The 19,949-nt window shown below is 44.2% G+C and overlaps 2 protein-coding genes across 5 annotated transcripts in view; one reads left to right on the plus strand and one right to left on the minus strand.

Annotated features, from left to right (window-relative positions):
* Positions 1-5,477, minus strand: part of LOC105181592 (uncharacterized) — a 30,342-nt gene extending 24,865 nt beyond the window's left edge. Inside the window, exon 1 of the mRNA XM_019840638.2 lies at positions 4,963-5,477. The gene's annotated coding sequence lies outside the window, so the exon portion shown is untranslated. The remainder of the gene's footprint in view (positions 1-4,962) is intronic.
* Positions 5,478-7,685: 2,208 nt separating this feature from the next.
* LOC105181593 (bestrophin-2) lies at positions 7,686-19,896 on the plus strand. Of its 4 annotated transcripts, none has more exons than XM_011138466.2 (9): positions 7,686-9,173; positions 12,673-12,951; positions 13,139-13,273; positions 14,142-14,308; positions 14,381-14,538; positions 15,386-15,697; positions 15,784-15,935; positions 16,199-16,339; positions 18,430-19,896. In XM_011138466.2, exons 2-9 carry the CDS (start codon positions 12,773-12,775, stop codon positions 18,995-18,997), a joined length of 1,812 nt encoding a protein of 603 aa, XP_011136768.1. In that variant the 5' UTR covers positions 7,686-9,173; positions 12,673-12,772; the 3' UTR covers positions 18,998-19,896. The 4 variants fall into 4 exon arrangements, with proteins under 4 accessions (XP_011136768.1, XP_011136770.1, XP_019696199.1 ...); XM_011138468.2 differs by having other exon boundaries at positions 7,686-8,383; XM_019840640.2 differs by having other exon boundaries at positions 18,434-18,738.
* The last annotated feature ends 53 nt before the right edge of the window (positions 19,897-19,949 follow it).

A 19,949-nucleotide genomic window follows, 5' to 3' on the forward strand; every position in this document is an offset into this window, starting at 1 on the left:
TAGCATTGTCGTGCAGCAGGATGACTTTACGGCTGCCTTGTCCAGTAAATGGCCTTTTCTGCCAATTGCATCGCTCAAACGTATCAATTGCCCTTGGCAAATCTCCGCTTTAATGGTTTTTTTCCGGTTCCAAGAGCTCATAGTACCCTAGCGCACCCTTCTGGTCCCACAGATGTACAGAGAAGAACTTTTTTCCCCGAAACGTTTGGGTTTTGCCGTCGACATTGTCGGTTTGACCAGAATCTATCCACGATTCTTTGCTTTTAGGATTTTCACACATAATCCATTTTTCGTCACCAGTGCACGATTTTGCGAAAAAGAATCTTTTTTGTTGTCTGGCGAGCAAGGTAACACGCGTGTGATCAATCGGCGACTTTTGTTATCAATGGTTAGCTCGTGTGGAATCCATTTTCCTTCTTCCTGTATCTTTCCCATATGACGTAAACGAGACGCAAATATCTTTCTATCTTATTCCCAGCTTTTCCGCAAGTTCTTGTTGTGTTTGTGCCGTATTTTCATTCAGTAGATTTTGCAACTCGTCGTCTTGAAATTTTTGTTGGCTGACCGGAATGTGGTTAGTCGTGAAGATCAAAATGATCACTTTGGAAAACCAGTTTCAGCAGTACAAATCATTTTGGCTGCTGCTTCAGAAAAGCTGCTTTTTGTTTAAACGCGAAATGCGAAATGCATCGCGTATCGAATATGTTCTTTGTTGACAGCCTACTGATTATTTGAGATTATATGCATCAAACGCCAAGTCATATGTTATTTCGAAAAATTAAATGTCAATCACTTAAAGACCGCGAAAGAGCGGGAGAATATTTCAATTTCCAATTTCGCTTTAAATTGTGAAATTTCATCAGTTGTGTGATTTCGTCGGAACAGGTTGACAGCAATTAATCGATTAATATTCCGCGCACAAATAGTCTCCACTGATCTTTGCAACTATCCGCAAAGATCTTCGCGTCGAAATTCCGCCGCTGCAGCCCTCTCGGGCGCGGGCGAAGCCAAGTAGTCTGCCTATATTCGGCCTATCATCTTCCGTATCTGCGGAGAAGATCCTTGAGGAATATTTCTCTGCGGACTCGTATCTATTTAAAATTGCAAAGCGCAGTGACCTCGCGCGATAGGATCCGTCCGAGAGCGACCAAAATGTACCGCACAAAAGCCCGCAAAGAAGGTCAACCAAACTCAAAGGTCAAGACGAGTCAACTGATGCGATTTGGTTTATGGCGCGAGCTCGTACCTCCTCCCTCGCCTCCCCCGCCCACCCCCCTCCCGCTATGTCTCTCCCCGTGGTATTATTGTATTTTCGACGATGATTTACGATAGGAACGAACGCACGTTTGTGTTTCTTTCCAATTCGTTTTTTCTTTTCCACGCTCGACAACCCACCGCGCCCGACGTCGCGTCGCAGCGATGCGCCAGGATGCGCCGGTGGCTTGTCATCGGCAGTTCTACCTCGCCGTCTGTCGAGCTGACGATTGTTTTCGCGTTTCTCCATGCGCGCGTGAAAAAAACGTCGATATGTAGCCGCTTCTCTCCGAATCACACCGCGCCGGAGCTGTATCATAAATTGATATGTAGGCCACGTGACGCGGTCAATCTATGTTAATCGCTGACAGTGAAAGTCGGATGTGAAAAGTAAAAACAAGCGATTTCTGTCAGGAGAAGAAAGAAAGAAAGAAAGAAAGAAAGAAAGAAAGAAAGAAATCAATCGTGTCATTTCGTTCTTGACTCACATTTTTTCCCTCCTCCCCCAAAATCCTCCCGCGAAGTTTGCGCGCTTCGGGAAAGCGCGCACGACGTAACCGGCAGCTTTGGTGAAGAGATTGGGGGGATTAGAAATCCGCGATGAAGCGTACAAAATGTTATGAATCGTTTACGGGGAAGTAATCGTCGTCCGCAAAAGTCTATAACGCACCTCACACGTAACGCGAGCCACCCATCGGCGCGCTTACTTTCCTGGAGTTCAATGCACCCGGCTTCGCCAATCCCAATGGATCCGCGCTGAATCGCTGTATACGGAAGCTAGAAGAATGGCTAAACGCAGAAATAGTTGCGCAACTGGACGCTGTTACGCGAAAGCGAATTAAGCGGTGCTCCGGAGTAGCAATTTTAAGCAAGTTAGATTAAAAATACGGAGTTTCACGTTGTTAATTCAATTGCGCGTGCAGGCGGCTCGCGCGTTACTTCTCGTCCGCTTATAAGCATCCTCGTTCATAATTCGCGATAAGTCGCGATCGCGAAACTCGCGAGAGTTGCGTGTACACGTAAATCGCGAGGATTCGCCGATCGGTCGTAAATCCTCGGAGTAAAATCGGCCCTCTCGATATTTTCCGCGATTCGCAACGGAATTTCGAGCACGCGCGCTTTTACGCGCACCGGTCGCGGCATCGAGACTCGTACTTGCCCGCGTTCGCGTCCACGGGCAATATATCGTAATTAAAAGCTACAGAACGCGTCGAGCGGGTTTACGAGGTCTATCGCGACCTAGCACGAGGAGAGGAGCACGTCGGAACGCGCGCGCACGAGAGCGAAGTGCCTCTGACAGATGGCAACCAGAGATTTCCACGAGGAAATCAACGTTTACAAAAAACGTCGGGAGAGATACAACGCGACGATGGCGCGCGCAGGCTGTGGAGGACTTCTTAAACGGCGACGCTAATCGCTGATTCTCGCGACTCCGAACGATTCGCCGCGATTTCGAAGCGGCTTGTTCGACTCATTTCCGCAAATTAACAGTCGCATATATCTCCCGTAAGTTAGCCTCTGCTTCATTCGAGCAAGCTCGATTTGATATGTTTTTTACCTTGTCGGATACGTCGACCCTATAAATATTGTTTCCGACGTTTTCGGATTTTATCGTTTCCTTGAGAGAGAGAGAGAGAGAGAGAGAGAGAGAGAGAGAGAGAGAGAGACGTGTTTCTTTTTTAAGTAGCAAAAGAACGATTATAAAAAATCAAGCGAGGTTCCTCAGACTTTAGTCCCGTTTTACAAATTAACGTTCGCTTCTAATGATTGTCGATGTGGATCGATAGAGATAAAAGTCTAGCCCGAAATGCATGGACGTTCTTAAATTATTCCGTAAGATACAAAATTGACCGATAGGAGTCCAATTACACCGCATTACCATAATTTTGACGCCGGAAATTGCGACAATCCCGCATCGTCGCGTCGAACGAGAAGACGCTTTGTCGAACAATCTCACGCGGATGCAAATCCGATTCGTCGCACCTTTATCCGTTTATCCTCTTTTTCTCTCCCTTTCTCTTTCCTTTTTATCCCGTTCCGTTTTAGATCAGCATCCGCGCTGCTAATAGCTTCTTCATTTGACAGAGGCGTCTTACAATCGCCGTACAATATCGGCGCGATGACCGTCGCAAACGCGCGCGCTTATTGTTGCGGCGAAGAATGCGCGAACAGAATACACCTCGGGAAACGTACGCTCGGTAAACATCGATAAATTAAAATTACGTATTCCGGAATGTTGTACGACGCTCGCGTGGCCATGGATGCGGGGCGTATGCAGTGGCGTTACGGTAAGTAAAAGCGAATCGACCGCTTTCACGTGCTTTGCAGCGTTTATACACGGGCATTTATAGCCCGGTGAAACGAACATGTCGCTATCGATCTTTCTATAATTCCGGCTTCGTTCCCAGTTTAACGCGAGACGCGTGATTTATTGAGCACGTGTTCCAACTAATCGCGACGAATATCCGCGCGATACTGCAACAAGGACGGAGAAATTTTGGAACTGTGCGGCGGACCGCACCAAGTGCCGAAGTTTCTTCCTCGAAATTAATCCGAGGTTGGCGACCGAAAGAGAGAGAGAGAGAGAGAGAGAGAGAGAGAGAGATTCTCCTCTCGAAAGAACTGCACCCCTCGGCGAACTCCGCGGCCAAGAAGAGTGTGCACGCTTTACGTGCGATACTTTTTTGTGCGATACAAACATGTTGAGCATTAGCATGCTCTTTACATAACGTCTCTGCTCGATACATTATTCATATTTGATTATAACTGCACAAATCGGCCTCGCTCCTTCATTTACATGCGGCTCCAATTGGCCCCGTATTTTTCTCTCTTGACTTTTTTATAATTCCGGTAATGGGACTCTTACGAAGAGGTCAAAGGACTGGAAAGAGCTGTTTGTTGAAACGCAGAATTTTGCCCCGTGCCTCTCGTTGGCTCTCGATATTTGCAAGAGGAAGAGGTTGCTTTTTCGACGGGGATTAACATGAATTAAAATTGCGGCGAGTGATATAGATTTTTTCTACGGAAAATATCGCAGATTTATTTTGTGAGTAAAAGGCAGGCAGGCCGTCGATGCAAAAATCGAGTTATTTCGAGACGGGAGATACACGGTTACACTCTCAAACGTCAAAACTTTCTTCCCGGCTCTGCGAGGCTCCACTTCCCGCACTAACCTTGCACCTACCAGTTTTTCCTGATTAAGTCGCGTCTCGATAGTATCTTATCACACAACTTTATTGCGTGGAGGATGTAAAAGCGTGCTTAACGTCCACCCGCGTACTTTCCGCAAAAGGAGAGTCCAACACGATGGAAAATCCGCGGAGAATTCCTTGGCGCTTATTAGTGCATAAATATCATTTACTTTCGGAGGTTATTGGAGATTGCTAGAAATTACTAGCAATTGAATTTTATCTTTATGTCGCCAGAAGGCAATCACTTATCGCCGCGACTCAGATTGACTTAAACGTCTCAGCGGCAGAAACACATCGAAGGACTTCCGCTCGAAAACAATTTATCGGTGCTTATCGACGGTCATTTGGAGCAATTTAATACTAGAGGAAAACACGGCGAGCAAACAAAAGCGAGATACAAAACATCCTCGTTGAGCCAATCTGCCGCGGTCAGGTGATAAATTTGTGTGACTCTGAGAGAAAACCGACGTCGGCTTTTTTGAAAATTCACCCCTCTCGATCGTCGAGCGTCGCCTACCTTATCGGACGTGAAGTCAACCGCAGCGAACCGACGTCTTCCGGTTGTTACATAAAATTCCTATGGTGCACCGTGGAAGACACCCCCGCAGTCGCAGTCCTGTCGCTCGGCAGTTCCTCTCGGCAAAGCACAGGTGTCATCGCACTGTCACGATGCTCGCGATTCACGATCGCCCCATCAAGGATGGTTCCGCAGTGTCCCCCTGTCTCTCCCTCCCTCTCTCTCTCTCTCTCTCTCTCTCTCTCTCTCTCTCTCTCTCTCTCTCTCTCGTTATTTCTTCCGCTGCTCTTCGTATTATCCGCTTCTTCCTCCCTCCGTCCGTGTCTCTCCCTTCTTCTTTCTGTCGTATTTAACGTATCGGTAATCGCGGCTGGTGAAACAATCGAGAATTTCGGGGAGTGGATGGAACGTGAGGCTCGATCGATGTCCGTGCGCAGACTGCCCGCAGCACATCGCCGTCGTCGGTTGCCTCGCGTCCGTCATACTACAGTTGCCTCGTTGCCTCTTTCTCCCGCGCGCGTTTCCGCTCTTTCGTTCTTGCTTCTACCGCATGCCCTCGCCTCCCGACTCGCTCGCACGCCACGAATTTTCGCCCGGGATGACATTTAGACATTTTGTGCGGAAAAAAAATTTGCAGGAATGCCGCACAGAGGAATATCCGGGCGGATTATGTAACCCGCAGTGTCCCGCGGTTCCCGAGGCCGCTTTTCCACGGCGGACCCTTGAATTAATTTGCCGTTAATTTTGCCCTCGGCGGGGACACCGCGACGCCGGCAATTGTTGGACAATTGAGAATTGCGAGAGAAGCAGAAAGAGAATTTTCCATTTTCAGTTTCGTGAAGCCTTAATCGAGAGTCCAGGTATGAGAGAAAGGGTAGTTGGTCTCTCTCGTGCGCGCGCACGTGCGAGATGATGTAACATTGAAAGTCCAAATTTGTGTCTCACGTGCGTGAAAAAGAAAAATATTGCGGAGAAAGATAAAAATTTGTTGTATGCTTATTTTTTAAATACAAAATCACTGAGTTTAACAGAATTTGCTAAAATCATTTGACGTCACTCATTTCCTTTCAGCCTAGCAATCCAATAATATATTTCTATTATTTACTTAATAATTATATAACATGAGTTTTATTCTTCTAATACCATTTTACTTATATTACTTTTATCGTAAACTTTAGCATAGTGTGCAATTCGTTTCACGCTTTCATTAGCGGTTTCTATGAACGAATTCACAGACAGAGAGATCAATCGTGACTATAGTCAATGATTCAACTGTTTCCTCAACAATCTACTGTTTATTATTTATATACTAAACATGCTGTCAAAGAATCGCTCGTGCCGCCACGTTATTTCGTGTTATCTTCAGAAGATACAGTTATCCCGCTCGTGTTATCGATGGTATTCTCGTCATTAAAAACTTGAGATCGTGCTGTGAGATGACACCACGATTCACTTTGTCTTACCTTAGATGCTCATTAGACAAGTATTGAAAACTATTGGCCGTAGGTACTGCTTCATGACAGCCGCGGATAATTGAAAAACGCCTGACGTTACCGATGTTTCAGCCATCGGTTGAATGTTGCTTTTCTGACTTGTCCAAATTCTTTTTAATAACAATCATGATAAATGTAACTTTGCAGAAATCTTTTATTGTCAAACAAATAATATAATAGTAATAGCATTAAAATGATGTAATTCCGTAAATATATCGATTAAAAATTTTAGGGCAACATTCTTGAGAATTCAAACGTGAAGAAAGTTTGATTTTTACACACTTTTGTGTCTCTTTATGAGCGCAAAGAACGACTGCAGAAGGATAGAAAAGAACTGACATTTTAAAAGAAAATTTTATTGTTACACCAGAGATACGCACGACGATCCCAATTTAATTAACAAATTTCCATCAGGCGTCTGAAAGATATCAAAAAAACGTCTGGACGATATAAAAATTTTAGGGCAACATTCGCGAGACTTCAAGCGCGAAGAAAGTTTGATTTTTACACACTTTTGTGTCTCTTCATGAGCGCAAAGAACGGCTGCAGAAGGATAGAAAAGAACTGACATTTTAAAAGAAAATGTTATTGTTACGCCAGAGATACGCACGACAACCCCAATTTAATTAACAAATTTCCATCAGGCGTCTGAAAGTTATCAAAAAAACTGTCTGGATGATATAAAAATTTTAGGGCAACATTCGCGAGACTTCAAGCTCGAAGAAAGTTTGATTTTTACACACTTTTGTGTCTCTTCATGAGCGCAAAGAACGACTGCAGAAGGATAGAAAAGAACTGACATTTTAAAAGAAAATTTTATTGTTACACCAGAGATACGCACGACGACCCCAATTTAATTAACAAATTTCCACCAGGAACCTAGAAGATATGAAAAAGACGTCTGGACGATATTCTAACACCCCCGAGATCCCTTTTCTCGGGCGCTCCGCGGACACCTCTAGCATTGTCCAACTGCGAGATTCCGGCTATTTCGCGTACGTAGGGAACGCTATTAAATCTCCCCGGCCGCTTCGAGACGCGGCTTTTCATGTTCCCCTTGCGTGTTTCCCGCAGGGAAATCGCGCACGTTACCGCGTGCGCGACTCCGGCGGAGGCACGCGCGATCTATAGGCGTGTGAGCTTGACATTCGGCCCTTTTTAGATTTTGGGCATCTGCCATCGGATCGCGATCGCCCAGCAGCAATGTTTAATATTCCGTCGACTATGCAACAGCGCGCGTCTCCGCGCGCGCAACCAGTTGGTCGCCGACGAGCGCCAAGTGCGCAGCCCGCGACGATTTCCCTCGCGGTCGCGGTGCGAATCGCGTTCCCTGCCACCTAGCGACGGGTTCTCGATTCGCGATTTTCGGCAAGATCATCGCGCGATCCTCACGACCGGCTCGACAAATTCATCCCGCCGCGCCGATCCGCGGACACTCGGCGGCTGCTGGAACGCGCGGGTGTTTCAGGAAGGAAAAATGTCGGCTGGCCTTGAGAAGCGATAGATCACGGAGTGCACCGGTGAAGGCCTTCCGGTCGTGAACGAACATCCCTGCCTTGTGAACAGAAGAAGAGAATGGAACACATGGATTCGAGTTGTTGCTAGCGATGGATGGCGAGTGACAGAGAGGTGTTTTCCGAACGTTACGAAATCTCCGTCGGAATTGTGATTAAACGAGTTAGAGTATGCCGAATATATATTGTTCATTCTGCTCTGTCGGGGACAGAATCCTTCGTTCAGTTCTGCAGCGTATAATTAAATACATGTGTACGTTCGGCGGCGGCTCAAAGAGAGTTAGAATTTCAAGAGTTGCTCCGTGAGAAGAAACGCAGCTGAAGAAGAAGCGACAGCTCATTGTCGGTTCGGTCCTCCGCTGAATGAATCGCACATTTATTCGCCGGAGAAAGTGCTCCCCTGAAAGGGTTCAAGTAAACATCGCGAATCAGCCACTTATTAATAATGCCCGAAGACTGTGTGACGTCAACCGATCGCGACGGCTGACGTCAAAATTTGAAATTAATTAATGCGCCGCTTCGAACAATTGGTTTCGCAAATTGCATAATCGAAAGGGAGGTCGGAACTTCTTGTCGTTTAGTTTTCATGATTCAGCGCGACGGCACGTGCAGGTGAAAACGGTAAATACAAATTCGACACGTCGGTGTGCGCAATAAAAAATAATTGTAGCGGGAAGAGAGAGATAACGAGCGTAGCAGGTATATACAGTTGAAAAATGTATGCCGCACGGTGTGTCGATATGTTATAACAGTCATCAACTTTTAAGCGTGCTTTGTGTGACATTAAAAAAAATATTGGATAGGATACACGTGCAAGGACACGCGCACAATATACCACGAGAAACTCTGCTATAAATATATATATATATATATATTTCAACAGAGATCATTCGCATAAATAAAATTTGGGGACTCACAAAGTTCAAATGATACAGCGAAACCCAATTGAAGCGTATTATGGTGCACAAAGGTGCACTTAGGAACGCGAAAGCGGAAATTTGTTCATTGATCATTCACGCGCTTCCGCGAGACGCTAAATATTCACGCGGCTATTTACTTCGGCGTGTAACACGATGAATGTCCAAGTGATGATGGTGAATCCTACAATCAGCTTATCTCGTACACGAATAACACGAATCGACGAAAAAACGCGCGCAAAAGTTTTTCTCTTGCTTTGGAGGAGAAAAGGGAAGATGATGATCTTGTACGTTTCCACGCAAGTATATATATAGTTCTCTTGAACATTTTCTCTTTATTAATAGATTAACAGATACCGACCAGCAAGTATAAAATGTCTAATTAATGGCATGTACTCGTCTGCGTGTTCGTTAATACGAACCCGTACGCAGGCATGTCCTTGGCCCATATTCAAAATTCTATTTTCCTGCACGTGTTAGTAAAGTTAAATTATCCAATTTCTAATTAGCAACCGCGATTGATGGTACCATTAGCTGGTAGCAGAGCTTCACGAAGACGGTTTAATTAAAACTTGTGTTAACAAAATCCGACTGCCTCTAATTAATATGCATTGTTATACCAAATTGTAAGGAATTGAAGGTGCAATCTTTTTGTATAAAGTATAAGCTCATTGTGTCTCCATCATTTTCAAACAAATCATTCACGAAGCTTCTTATCTCGACTCTGTGCGATGTAACTCTATTTATATTCTAATTATGCAGTAATCTCAAGGTAAAAATTCAAGCACGGCATACACAAACAGGCGGAAAACGCGACACACTTGACACCGAGAGATTCATTGTCCGCCTTGAGTAATTTTTCTTCACGTATCGATACGTCGGCCGAGAAGAGCGCTTCCAAGTTTGCGGTATATTTAGTCCTTAATCGGAAGTCGGCTCGGAGACGCGAGCGAGATCCGTCCTCCTTCCACGAAGGAATCTTAATTTCCACATTTCGCCAACGACCGACGCGTCTCTGCCGAGAGTATTTTCGGGAAGGTCGCGCGGAAATATAGTACGACCGTCAGACGATCCGTCAGACACGCCGACGACGTCGCGTATACCGTATTATTAACGGCGTCATCGCGCCCCCGTGAGTGCAGGCGCTCGCGCCGTTCCGACACCTGGCCACGACGCGAATGACTAAGAATGAAGGTATTACACGGGACTTATCCGCTCTCGCGCAAGTCCGGATACGCTCAAATTCAGATCGAAACGACGCGATGCGATGCGGCGCGATGCTCCGCGTACTTAATGCAATAGCTCGCCGGCCAAGAATGCCACGCGCTTCGATAGGAGCGGTAATTTCGCGAGTTACGTTAAGAAATATGCGATAGATCCGCGTCGACCGTAAAATCATCTGTCGTGGATTGTTTGAATTATTGTACGCAATGGGTATCCCCGTATATGTCAACATCAATAACCGAGCCTTTGTTGATTACGATGTCGCATTGTACTTTCGCTCGTAATTTTTATCAGCTCGGATGTATCTAAATTTTTGTGATGCTCCACAATTTGAAAATTTGAAACACACCCGAGAAGTGATTTCTATGATTGATAATTACGACATCGTCAAGTCTTCGTATGCAAACGGACGAAATATAATTTTAAATGCAAATAAATTTGAATTTAATAAATTTTTTAATAAATTTTTAAATAAATTTCAAATGTAATTTTGACGCATGAGTCGTAAGCAAAAATGTCAGAGACAGCTTCCGATCAAGTACAGTTCTTTCCTTTTTTTTTTTTTTCTAATAAACGCACACTGATAGTTCAATCAAAATAATCTTTAGTCGAACTCTGAGAGTCCTGAGAAGAGCGGGATCTCTTCCTCATACGCTGCAAGTAGCGTTTCCTTCGCCATAAGCAGCGGAACGAAAACTCGAGTGAGGCAGGGGGGCTCGAACTATTTCCTAGACATTCGCAACGTTTCAGGCGTCGAGTAACAACAACTAAAGTGCCAAGTGCGCGAAGGCGAACGCCTTCGTCCGCCTGGTCGTTCTGGCCGCGATAAATGCACCCTCGAGGTGTCGATCGACAAAGTGCGTCCCAAGGTGCAGTCGCAAAGGTCGCGCGCCCGGAAATCTCGTGTAAATTGTGTGTTTACCCAGACACAGTGATTACATCGACGCTCAAAGTTATATTTACCGTCGCTGCCGCATACTGGCGCGATTCCCGACAGACTATTAGACATTATTTACGGTGCGTCCCGAAAGAAAGAAAGGAAAAAAAAAAGAAAAAGAAATGCACGCTGAAAGACTCTCGAGTCGCCACACACGCCGCCGCGCCGCGCCGGCCCGATGACGTCTCGCTTGTGACGTGCGTGCCCGTTTTTGGCGTCATATCGTGTGCAACTTGAGACCGGCCAGCTCACAGCCGTGACGAACAATGACGAGATGCACGTACAGAGCGCTGAGGATCACGTGGACCCAAGCTGCGCCTCCGACGAGGTTGAATCCGCACGTCTGAGAAGTTGACACGCTCTCTTCGTACAAAACAGAATATTTTTTTAATTGAGATTGTTTCGTTTAATTTTCTTCCCTCTCTCACAATGTGACGGCTTTGCTTTACCCGCGATAAACGCGATTCAGCTTGCATCATGGCACATCGTTGGTACGAGAAGAATCCGAGCCTACATCACTCCGTTTTTAGTCGGCGTTTAGCATCTCGCGGTATATTTCTGGCGAATGATGCGATCGCGCGCAGCGCGCTCTCCAAGTGTCACCGCGGCGACCTCAAGTCCTTCGGGGAAATTGCCCCGAAGGATCAAAAATTCACTCAAACGGATTCTTCCTGGGTGATCATTCGGCTCCGCGAGTAATCGCGAACAATGCGCGATTGTTTCGGAAGAGATTGAAGCCGAGAGTGATGCACGCGCCCCGTCGTTCGTGGAAAAGTTGCGAAATTGCATTTTACAATGGGCCGAATTAATTGTCTACTGGCACAAGCCTCGTCGAAGCCGCGACAGCGAAACATCACTCGCTGCGTTTCGAGAACTGCAAGCCTGCTAGACGCAAAAGTGTCGAGACGGTTACGGTCGCTGGCGAAAATAAGGTGTTTGCACGTGTGGGTGTTCTGTGCGATAAATAATTGTCTAGTGCATTGGTATAACAGTATCACACTATGTAACGTTTTCCATACCTTTCAAGTTCTTTCCTATCACGTTGTAAATTTCCACGTCGGAACCTGAGTCGATAATTTCGGTCTCTCTCGCTGGACAATTTTTTGTCCGAGGAGAATTAATCCAACACCTTCAAATTAATCGCAAACACCGCGCGTCAAATTATTCGTCTTGTATGAAAGAAAAAACGTTATAATAGGCTTCTTCTGTAAATCTAGAATTAGTTATCTTTTGAAATAAAATATGAGGAAAAGAATTTCTGAATTTAGTTATTTTTGCTTCCCTGCAATTTTATTTTCTTACATTTTTGTTTCCCTTTTTTTTTGACGTCTCGGTCGTTTTTTGACGTACGGTCTCAAGTCAAGAGATCAAGTTTCTTGATCTAAAACATTGGAATCAAGACGTAATAAACTCAATAATTAATTATTATTAAATAGTGGGTGCATTACTGAGACACAAATGAATTAAAATCGTAATTGGTTAAAATTATAAGTCGATTTAATGTCGCGACAGGAATTTGATTCAATTCTCCCAAAGCGAAACAACAAAAGAAAAAAGAAGTATCGCTCGTGATTAATTGTTAATAAACCTTTGCAGTAATTATAGCGCAACGCTTTTGTTTTTAGGTTCGATAGGAGCAAACTTTGGGAAGTATGAGTAACAACGTGCTAGCGAGCGCGTCGTTCTCGAGAAGAAACTGGCACGGTGTTGCTGAATGGATAAAACATGACGGTCTCTTATCAGTACGAGGTCGCCAGTTCCACCAGCGGTGGATTCACCAGGCTGCTGTTTATGTGGCGCGGTTCCCTCTACAAGCTCATCTACAGGGAACTGCTGCTCTACCTGATCCTCTTCGGCACCATGTCCGCGCTTTACCGCCATGCTTTCACCGTTGCTCAAAAAAGGTGAGCGCGTTCCACCGAGAATAAGTAAATTGCTCCGATGTTGATTCTCTCGTCGCCTACCGACCGCTCGATATAGCCGATTAAACGTAACAGAATAATAACAAATTCCACTGATGATACTGATAATAAAAAACGGATTAAATACTTTCGCCATTCGAGCGCCAACGTAAAGTGCAATGTATTGCAGAGAGTTCGAGAAAGTCGTCGTCTACTGCGACAGTTTGATTAAACTGATCCCGCTGAGTTTTGTGCTCGGATTTTACGTGTCCTACGTCGCGCAAAGGTGGTGGAAGCAATACAAGGCTATACCGTGGCCCGACAAGTGAGTCCATCGAAATATTCAAATGACATATCTCAAGGGGAGAATTACATGCGGAAAACCGTTTTCAAAACTATTTTTACGAAATTTTTTTAACAGTTAAACGGTAAGATCAATGGACTTGAAATTCTCACAGCGTATCCATTAATGTTCAAAGTATAAAATAAATTTTATTGAATCGCAAGAACCGATCCGATTTGCAAATATAGATAAAAATGCAGTCATCCGTTTGCGAGCTCTATGCTTGCTGTCGACATAATTCCGGGCCCTCACTATTCTGAAACGAAAAAATGAGAAAGATTTTTAAAATATACGGTTGCTATTACAGCCCATGTCAAAGCGAAGGCAAGTTTGGAAAAATAATGACTGTACAAAAAAAAAGGTATCGAAAATGAAACTTTTCTCAACTTGTAATCATGTTTAAAAAAAATGAATAAAATAAAATATAACTGTGTTCGTTTTTTGTGTAAACATTTAATCGTGTCGACAGTTTAAGAAAATGTAGTTTCCGAATAAATGCGTTCAAACTTTTATGTGTACTTTCCACATAGATAGTAACACATTTATTTTATACTTTGAACATTAATGAATGAACACTGCGAAAATTTCAAGTCTATTGATCCTACCGTTTCTGTTAAAAAGTTCATAAAAATAGCCCTGGAAACGGTCTGCTCCGCATGTAATTCCCCCCCTTAAACTCAATCGATATCTTCAATAATAAAGATAAACGAAAACTTTTGCCATTCGGTTGCGCCGGCCATGTTCTCCTTCTTCTTCCAACAGCAGATAATATTGGACAAATGTTTTCTTTTATTCTTCAAGAATTCGAAAGTTTACGAATTCCTCTCAACTCGGCTGTTCTTCTCTGCAGGGTGATGCATCTCGTGGCGCTCTACATCACCGGAAACGACGAGTACAGCCGGATGCTGCGGAGGTCCTTGATGCGTTATCTCAACCTTTCCTTGATACTCGTTCTGCGTTCCATCAGTTCGGCAGTGAAGAGACGGTTCCCTACCCTCGATCATGTCGTTGATTCCGGTAAATGGCTCGGAACGACCGCCGCCGTATAGTCGACGTGGTGACAATTAAAAATTAACGAGCGTGTTGCAGGCTTCATGACTACGCTGGAGCTCGAATTGTTCCAGTCGGTGCCGAGTGTCGAGTTTAACACTTATTGGATACCGTGCACGTGGTTCGTTAATCTCCTCAAAGAGGCGCGTACGAACCAGAGGCTGCCCGACGCGCAAGGCTTGAAGATCATTATGGAGGTGCGATAAACGTTCCTTCCTTCGTTTGATATCTCGGAAAACGGAAAACGGAACGAGTGATGAGAGTCATCTCGCGATTCTCATTACTCGTCGAGAAAATTAATGTCGCGCCGAGAAACGAAGAGCTCTATATATTTTCAACATATTTTCAAATATATTTTCTTCTCATTAATAACAAGCGTGAAAGTCACTTTATGTATGAGCCGCTGCGTTTTCGGGAACAATGTCGTTACGTCAGACTTTTTTTTGTCGCGTCGGTTCTTTTGCGTACGGTCAAAAAATACAGTCACTAATATGGTGAGGCGGTCGCTTTTGCAATCGCTGGTAGACGAAGGAACGATTCGATTCAACGGCCGACTCCTGCTACGGCGAGTCGATATACGAGCGGCTAGAAACAGTCGTAAACCATGCTCGCAGACCATCAAGCTGCGAGCTTTATTTTTCACGATTAGTCACGCATGTCCCGCCAGCATTATGCGCGTACACGAGTGATCGAGTGAAAATTGCCGAAGATAATATTTCATTCTTGTCAAGCGCTACAAGCGCGGGTCCACTTTGACGTGTGAAGTAGCCGCGAAGTTCAAGGAAAAATAACGAAGCGCGACGCAATCGCAAATATCGCAACTGGTTTCTTTCTTTTTTCTTCGTTTTTTTTAGCTTTACTCTTTAGCTTTACGCTCAATCGCGATTACGCGATTTTAATTGAGTTTCTTTCAGAATGGCGCAATTAAATTTCCTCCGAGCTTTCCAACCGAGCAGAATCGGCCGATGCAGAGTCTTAGCTTAACGTAACGTTACTTTCCACGCAAGGATCAATTAATTAACAAGATTGCTCCAATGGTTGCAGGAATTCAACGAGTTTCGGACAAAGTGCGGCCTCTTGTGGAGCTACGACTGGGTGTCCATCCCTCTGGTGTACACCCAGGTGGTGACGCTCGCTACGTACAGCTTCTTCGCGGTCGCCCTGGTCGGCCGGCAATACATCGACGGCGTCGAGAAGCAATTCCAGTTGAAGATAGACAAGTACCTGCCCATCTTCACAATTTTGCAGTTCTTCTTTTTCATGGGGCTACTGAAGGTAGCCGAGCAGCTGATAAACCCCTTCGGCGACGACGACGAGGACTTTGAGCTCAACTGGCTGATCGATCGTCACGTCAAGGTAGGAACAACTAGAACACTTCCTAATGATCTCAGAGGATTCCGAAGTGCAATGTTTACAAATGTGCAATTGTGTGCGAACGTCAGGTCTCATACCTCGGAGTCGACACGCTGATGAACCGTTGCCCGCCGCTCGTTAAAGACATCTATTATGACTCTGAGAACCTGAATCTACCCTATACGGAAGCCGCAGCGGCTTACAAGAAGAAGACATATCGCGGCAGCGTGGCGAATATGACGTTAGTATTTTATTTTTGTACAGATCGTTTATGATAAAATGAACAAGACGTTTAGAGCTACAGCATGTCCAGCTTGCAATTCATGAGGTTTGACTCTGCGCGTTTGGAAACAATATCATCTTCAAAAAGCATGCTTCGTGAATAAATTAATTTTCTCTCTCGTGAAATTGCTTGCGTAAAGCGTTAGCTCTATATGTCGACGCTTCGCGAGAGGGGAAATAATCAGGTAAATGTTGATGTCGGTGCTTATGTTGGTCCTTCAGGGTGCCCGAGGAGAAACAAATGATGTTCTTACCTGGAATTCTGGAGGAGGAAGAGGAGGACGCAGGCAAGGGAACCACGACGCCTCGCACCTCCACTGCAAGTTTATCAAACCCGAATGAGAGTCCAGTGCACGAAAGGCGGTAAGGTCACAATTAGGGCAATTATCAATGTCTCCCGCTAATCACCGTCACTTGTCTCAATGAGAGTCCTCAAGTACAAGGAACTTTGTTACTTTTTTGAGAAAGAGAGCTTTATACGAGGGTAGTCCTAGAAGTACCTGACCTGACGTATAGATAGCGGTTGTTGTTTGAAAAGAATGACTATGGTAGAAAGTAGCAACCTTATAAAACTTAAGTTTAAAGTTTTAAAGTTTGACGACGCTACGTTGTTTGGTATTTGTTTGGCAGCCATCAATAGTGAACGCTCTCAGTGAATTTGTAAACATGGAAAAAATTGGTCATCGTTATGTGATACAATACTTTCATTTGAAAGGCCACAGTCCAACCAATATCAAAGCGGAGCTAGATTCTACTCTGGTGGAGTCTGCTCCTTCGTTTACAACAGTAAAATATTGGGTGGCAGAGTTTAAACGAGGCCGTACGAGCTGCCAAGACGAACATCGCAGTGCTCGACCAAATGAGGTAATCACGCCAGAAATGGTGAAGAGAATCCACAAAATGGTATTGGATGACCGTCGACTGAAAGTGCGCGAGTCAGAAGACATGGTAGGCATTTCAAAAAGTGCTGTACATCGCATATTGACTGAAAATTTGGACATGAGAAAGCTGTGCGCAAGATGGATGCCGCGATTACTCACAATGGAACAAAAACAGCGTCGTGAGGATGTTTCAATCGAGTGTTTGGCGAAGTTTCACAGCAATAAAGCCGAGTTTTTGCGTTGATTCATAACCATGGATGAAACATGGGTCCATCACTTCACACCTGAGACGAAGAAACAGTCAAAACAATGGACTGAAAGGGGAGAATCGGCTCCAAAGAAGGCGAAGACAGTTCCATCTGCAGGCAAGGTCATAGCGTCAGTTTTTTGGGATGCGCGTGGGATAATTTTCATTGATTATCTTCAGAAAGTAAAAACAATCAACGGCGAGTATTATGCGAACTTATTGCAGCGTTTGAGTGATGAAATCAAGAAAAAACGGCCGCATTTGACGAAAAAGAAAGTTTCGTTTCATCAAGACAATGCACCAGTTCACACATCCGTTATCGCGATGGCCAAAATCAATGAGTTAAAGTTCGAACTGCTTTCTCACGCACCCTATTCGCCAGATTTAGCCCACTCGGATTATTTTCTGTTTCCAAACTTGAAAAATGGCTCGGTGGTAAAAGATTTGCCAACAATGAAGAGGTGGAGTCTGCGGTTGATGGCTATTTTGAGGAGCTCGACGATTCCCGCTATAAACAGGGTATCGAAGCTATTGAACATCGCTGGGAAAAGGAGACTATGTAGAGAAATAAAGATATTTTTTCCCAAATTTTTTCTGTTTTCTTTGTTAGGTCAGGTACTTCTGGGACTACCCTCGTATTAAATTCTACAACATGTTAAGTTATATTAAATTACAATTTATTATAGTATTATATATCATGTAATATATCATCAATAATATATCATGTAATAAAATTAATAGTAAATATCATTATATTAATAGCAAATAGTAAAATTAATATAATAAATTTTATGTAATATAGTAATTTTTGCAGTGGTATAAAATCTCTGTATTATTAGTATTAATATAGTGCATGAAACCCCTGTATAAAATGTATTTAAAAGTATTGTTTCGCATTCACGAGATTTCGTCGTGAATTCTGCTTTACGGAAATCTCAGATTGGATCGCGGGCCGATACTTTTCAATGCGATGGGGAGCAGAACGTGAAAATCTTGTATGCTTCGTGAATCCGAAAACAATTAGGAGAAGAAGTGAATATTTTTCAATGCGAAAGTTCGCATTTGAAAATTATCGATTGCGATCGAATGCAAGGCATATTTGAAATGAATTGAATCCTTTTTAATGCAAAGCATTCCCCACTGCCATCTCGCATTTAGCGCGGTGAAATTTAATGGGAACTAATACTTTTCAGTCCCTTTCTTCGGGTCAGAAAGCAGAATTCAGATGTATATTCAAAATGTCAATACTTTTTAATATGTTTTAATTTGACATTTTATACAGGGATTATACAAGAACTCTATTAAATTATACTCGTTTGTTTCAGCCAGATCAGCGGGTCCCCTCCAACGCCTGGGAAGATGGCTCGCAATTGTTCTGAAACGGTTGTGCAGCTGGATGGTCAGGAGCAGCCGATTGAAGCCGAACAGCGACGCGTTCTAACCGAGACCGTCAAGCGATTTTCCTCGCTGGCGAAGGGCTCGACGCCGCGCCCCGAGCTCAGGAAGCCCTTCTTCCCTGCGCTCGCGAAGTCGTCCAAACCGGTAATGCGACCTTGGCCGAGCACGGTGAACATTTCACATCCTGTCCAACAGTCGGTCTTCACACCGACCGTCGGCGAGAGCGAGAATCCTTGGGCCAAAGACTCGAACCTGTCCTGTCCGGCGGAAGATTCCGAAGGACAACAGCCCGGCGTGTCGTCGCAGGGCGAGCCTGACCAAGAGGAGGGTGTCGTCAACACGGCTTTCTCAAGAGATAGGCTGAAGGGCTCGCCGGATAATTGCGATCGCGACGACACGGCGGAGAGGAACTCCTCGGAGCCTGGTCCCACGTATCAGTGCACAGTGGGCTGGAAACCCACGGCCTCTGCGAAAATTCGGAGACTCAGTAACTGATCCTTGGGCAGAGGCAGAGTTTGCACTTGAAGGACGTCGGGTGACTTCACCAGGTCGGGAAACGACTGACACGTGTTGTATACGCGTGGAAATCCCGCAGAAAGAATCACCGACAGTCTTTTCGTCATCACGGGACACAAGCTCGAGCTGGACCTCATCAATTTGAGTAAAAGATTCCTTGAAGGAGTAGGCGAAGGATGCATGAAGCTTCAGAATCGACTCTCCTCGCACGAAGGAGAGTAATTCTAAATTGCAAATGTAGTACATGTATGGATTTCCGTTTGTATACTTCATCGATATATATTTCGTCGAACATTACGAAACACTGGTTGATTTCGACGTATAGTGAGAAAAAAGACACTTATGATGTATTTCTTGTTTTTGATGTAATTTATAATTCAGTATCGTCGCAGTAAGAAAACAAGAGTTCTTATCAAATTTTTATCGCACTTTCTCGTGAGAGAAGACATTCACCGTGAAAATTAGTTCATATTTTATTCCCTCCATGAACGTTTTCCTTTGACACATTGTCACGAAGTTCGACAAAGTTTTTTGTACAGACGCAAAATTGCGTTAGAGTGTGAAATATTAGTGTCGGAAAATCAATATTGGAAGATTGTAAAAATCTATATTTTATTAAATAATCCTCGATTGTTATAGTTACTTGCAGAATGATATATCAAACAGCATATAACAGAGTCAATAAATTTTTGATGGCGTTCAACGAAATATTTTTATCCATATTTTATTTTTTAACGTAATTGCGATTATATTAAAGAATTAACACTCTCGTGACCAATTATTTTCCTAATCGCTCATAATCTTGTTTACAAATGTCCATGTAAATATTGTAAATATTATAGAATATACCTCCCTCACACACACACACACACGCACACATGCACAAAATGTAACTTGAAAAGAATAAAATAGTTATTTATTTATTAGATGT

The sequence above is a fragment of the Harpegnathos saltator genome, unplaced genomic scaffold (genome assembly GCF_003227715.2).
Source record: "Harpegnathos saltator strain DR-91 unplaced genomic scaffold, Hsal_v8.6 scaffold203, whole genome shotgun sequence".
In the NCBI taxonomy this organism is placed as follows: domain Eukaryota; kingdom Metazoa; phylum Arthropoda; class Insecta; order Hymenoptera; family Formicidae; genus Harpegnathos; species Harpegnathos saltator.

What these genes read in the sequence shown, in the direction of transcription:
- LOC105181593 (XM_011138466.2), top strand. Translation starts at nt 12,773, where the DNA reads ATGACGGTCTCTTATCAGTACGAGGTCGCCAGTTCCACCAGCGGTGGA. An exon ending in GCTATACCGTGGCCCGACAA is followed by an intron (nt 13,274 to 14,141) that starts GTGAGTCCATCG and finishes TCTTCTCTGCAG; the next exon opens with GGTGATGCATCTCGTGGCGC. An exon ending in CGATCATGTCGTTGATTCCG is followed by an intron (nt 14,309 to 14,380) that starts GTAAATGGCTCG and finishes AGCGTGTTGCAG; the next exon opens with GCTTCATGACTACGCTGGAG.